Here is a 3969-nt window from a genome sequence, read left to right on the forward strand (position 1 = left end):
TATATATATTATAAAAACAATGGTATCTCTAATTTCCTAGAAAAACCATATTGGATGATATAGCTCATTTAATTTGCAAGTACCAAGATAACAAGTTTCAGAAAAAATATTGGATTCGAGACTCGGTTATAACGAACTCTTCCATTGGCTAAAAAAAACAAAGATTTATAATCCCTACTATTACTATACATACAAACATATGTTACATTATAATATAAATGCTCATATTTTAATAATTTGTCATAACCCCCTTTTTGTTAAAAAAAAGGGGGGGTCGTTACATAGTTCGATAAATCAATTGATGTTGTATGCAATATTCTTGGTTAGATTTTTTAGGACCACCGCAGAATGGCTCCAACAAATACTTAGACAGGTATTTAAGAAGTCTTTGTACCTCATCCCTGTCTCAGACCCGACCACCTTCTTTCCCCTCACATCTATCTCATTTCATTAATTCATTTGAATTACTTACACAATTTTAACCCAAAAAAATCCACACAAAAAAAAATATATATGTGTATTTCCAACAACGAGATTAACATGAATTGATATATATATCTAGAAATTATTAGTAAATAGTTGTGATCAGCAAGCTATTTACTGGTTCGGCACGTAAATATTTGACCAAGATTATTATATATGTTACAGATCGAGAAGCGACGGAAGGAGTGATTATACATTATAGGATGAGGTTTTTATTATTATTTTTAAATAAAAAATGGAATTTAGTAATAATAAGATGAAATTAATATAAGGGGTGGGTTTATTATTATAGGATGAGGTTTTTCGAATGCCATTACTGTTTTATTTCAGCACAGAACGAGGAAATAATGCTCGTAGTGATAGGAGTGGTCATTATTGCAAGACAATGACAGTCATTTCTATACTTTAGAATAATAACTATCACGTATCTAAGTTCAAATAATGAAAATCTTTAAAAGTGAAGGGAAATTAAATATGCAAAAACGGAAGCTGAAAACAAGTGCAATGTAAGATCCATATCCATTTATATTCTATCTCACATATTACCATCAAAACTTGGAGGAAGAAGTGCTGCACGGGATGGGGATGGTGGGGGGGGGGGGTGCGGGGGGGGACCTTAATTATCTCCCCAAATATTCATTCATCAAAAGAATTGAGGTTTAGCCCCGATATTAATCGATGGATCAATGACCACTCTCCATGTTTGACCCACCACCACCATCACATTCAAGAAAATCCCCTCCTCTATCACATTTTCTTTTTCTCCATTAGCTGCCCTCATTTTTTATTCTGCAGATCGATCAAGTGCTGGGAATATACTCTCTAGCTAGCTATATAACTCCAGCTTTTTGTAGTGACTTCCATGGAGTCGAAGATGGATCAGAGCGAGACCCGAGATTTCATGAACGTCGACTCCTTCTCCCAGCTACCCTTCATACGCCCCACACCGCTCGTCAGAGAGAAGGGATCCTCGGCTGGTGCCATCAGGCTTTTCGGCAAAGAATTCGGAGGCAACAACGGTGTTCACTCTGTACTCGACGACCCCCATGAAAACAACAATAGTACTGATCGAGAAGAAGATCGCGATGCAAACAAGGACATGATTGGTAGTAATGACAATAACTCAGATATCAGTAGCAACAGGAAATTCGAATGCCATTACTGCTGCCGGAACTTCCCAACTTCACAAGCACTGGGGGGACACCAGAACGCGCACAAGAGGGAACGCCAGCATGCCAAACGAGCTCACTTGCAGTCCGCCATGGCGCATGGCGGCTTGTCCGAGGCACAACTCTACGGTCTGATGAACTACTCGCGCCTAGGATCGGCCCCGTCGCTGCCTTTGGCGTACCACTCATGGAGCAGCAGTAGCAACAGTGGCACAGGTAATACCGTCAGCAGGGGCTATGGCTCGTTTAGTTCGCATCAACCGGCCATTAACGGTAGCCCTTTGGGGCTGTGGCGATTCCAGGATGCTCATAGTTCGTCTTCCTTCGGTACTCGGGAACGTTCTTTGATGGTGCCGATGCATCAGTATCAGGGGCAGACTCCATTGCCATCTTTTACTAGTAGCAACCCTAGTTCTCAGAATCGATTCGGGTATGAATCCAAGCCTGGCATGCAAGATCATGTGAGTTTGGATTTACATCTTTGATCGATATCTTAATTGTTTTCTTGGAATTGAGCATTCATTTCATCTCATGAGTAACAAATTAAGCTAGTTTAATTTAATCTCTACATATACTCGTATATGTGTTGTATGCAGCCTATATTCGAACATGGATGTGAGGAAAATTGAGGAATTATCATAATCCTGCTTCCTTCACAAATAATCATCACACAATCAGCTCTTTTCTTGATTTACTAACTTAGATTTTTAAAACTATATATATTTATATTAAGCAATATTTAATTTAAATTCGAGTCCACACATATTTCAACCCCGATGGATTAACCTTACAGATGTGACGATACAAAGTTCTCTGGCATGTATTTTTCTCAATTTTGGTTGATTTTAACACACAAATTAAAGAACAGGCATGCAGATAAATTATTAATGTTGATTTTGTGCTTTTTGAAAATCTTTTGTCGAGGTAAAATGAAGATTATTTCTGGTTACTAAACATATAATCAAATAATTCTTTCTTTTTTTCCCCCTATTGGTACAACTCGAAGACAGCCTTTTAAATTGTCGGTTGGTATATTAAAGCGATTACACAACACTTGTTTATTTATGAATAGACAAACCTTGCAACACACCTCAAATTTTTATCTTATAAAATACTTTAAACTCAAAAAAAAAAAAACGTACACAATTATTGTTCAAAAAATATAACTCCGCAAAAAATATTATATATCGACAAAAAAATTTCAAAAAAACAAATTTCTAGTGGAAAATAGAATCATTTTCTCAAATTTAATGTATTACCTAATTTCTTTAATTCTGCAAAATATAAATTTTATTAATCATTTTGTTGGTCTGAAAAAGGAACTATTAAGTGTGCATGGAGCTTCACTTTCACATATACATGTATATACATGATTTACATTTAATTAATTGGCCGGAGACAGATAAGAATCCTATGGCAAATTTCCAAACCCAGGCCCAAGATTTTATTGAAATATGACAATGCTATACACGGGCAGTAGGCAATTAACCCCATATTGTACTCGTAATGTTTGTTTAATTTTGTTAATTGTCCCACGTTGATTGGATAAATAACCTGAGAGTTGCATATATTGGCTTGGGCAATCCTCCCCTCTTGAGCTAGCTTTTGGGGTTGAGTTAGCTCCAAGTTCCAATCTTAACATGGTATCAGAGCACAGGTTCCATCGTTATGTGTTGGACTGCCTATAATTAGGCCACCCGTTCTGCCCATAGTTAGGTCATTTGTAAACTCCACGCTCCAGATATTCATTCCTGGGCGTGAGAGGGGTGTGTTAATTGTCCCACATCGATTGGATAAATAACCTGAGAGTTGCATATATTGGCTTGGGCAATCATCCCCTCTTGAGCTAGCTTTTGGGGTTGAGTTAGGTCCAAATTCCAATCTTAACAAATTCGATCCTACTTTAGGACATTGATTGATTCTAATCTATCGTAATATGGTCCGGGTTGATCCAATGACATACAATGAACCATAACTGAGTTTTCATGTGAAACTATATATTCATCGTACAATGCGAAAAATCATACATATGCATCTATATTATTCAATTGGATCGATCTTTTAAGGCTTTGTAATAGAGGTAGGATCACATAAATCGGTTTTAGGATTGTGTTGGCAAGCTTCTATCAGTATTATTTAATTTATTGAGTATGAAGACGTGAAATTATTCGAACAATTGATATTTTTTTACTTTGTAACAAAATTTGTAAGGAAAAATTTGTCCATGAAAATTGAGTTTGATTATGATATGTGGAGGGGTGGGGTGGGCGGGGTTGGTTCATGATACATGTACTAACAGTGTATATATATATATATA

The 3969-nt window shown here is 36.6% G+C and overlaps 1 protein-coding gene across 1 annotated transcript; it reads left to right on the forward strand.

Annotated features, from left to right (window-relative positions):
* The first annotated feature begins 1095 nt into the window (after window positions 1-1095).
* On the forward strand, window positions 1096-2214 carry LOC140962966 (zinc finger protein 8-like). The gene has a single exon (XM_073422108.1). The coding sequence runs from the start codon at window positions 1346-1348 to the stop codon at window positions 2135-2137; it is 792 nt and encodes a 263-aa protein (XP_073278209.1). The 5' UTR covers window positions 1096-1345; the 3' UTR covers window positions 2138-2214.
* Window positions 2215-3969: the final 1755 nt, after the last annotated feature.

Source organism: Primulina huaijiensis, chromosome 17 (genome assembly GCF_012295235.1).
Source record: "Primulina huaijiensis isolate GDHJ02 chromosome 17, ASM1229523v2, whole genome shotgun sequence".
Classification (NCBI taxonomy): Eukaryota; Viridiplantae; Streptophyta; class Magnoliopsida; order Lamiales; family Gesneriaceae; genus Primulina; species Primulina huaijiensis.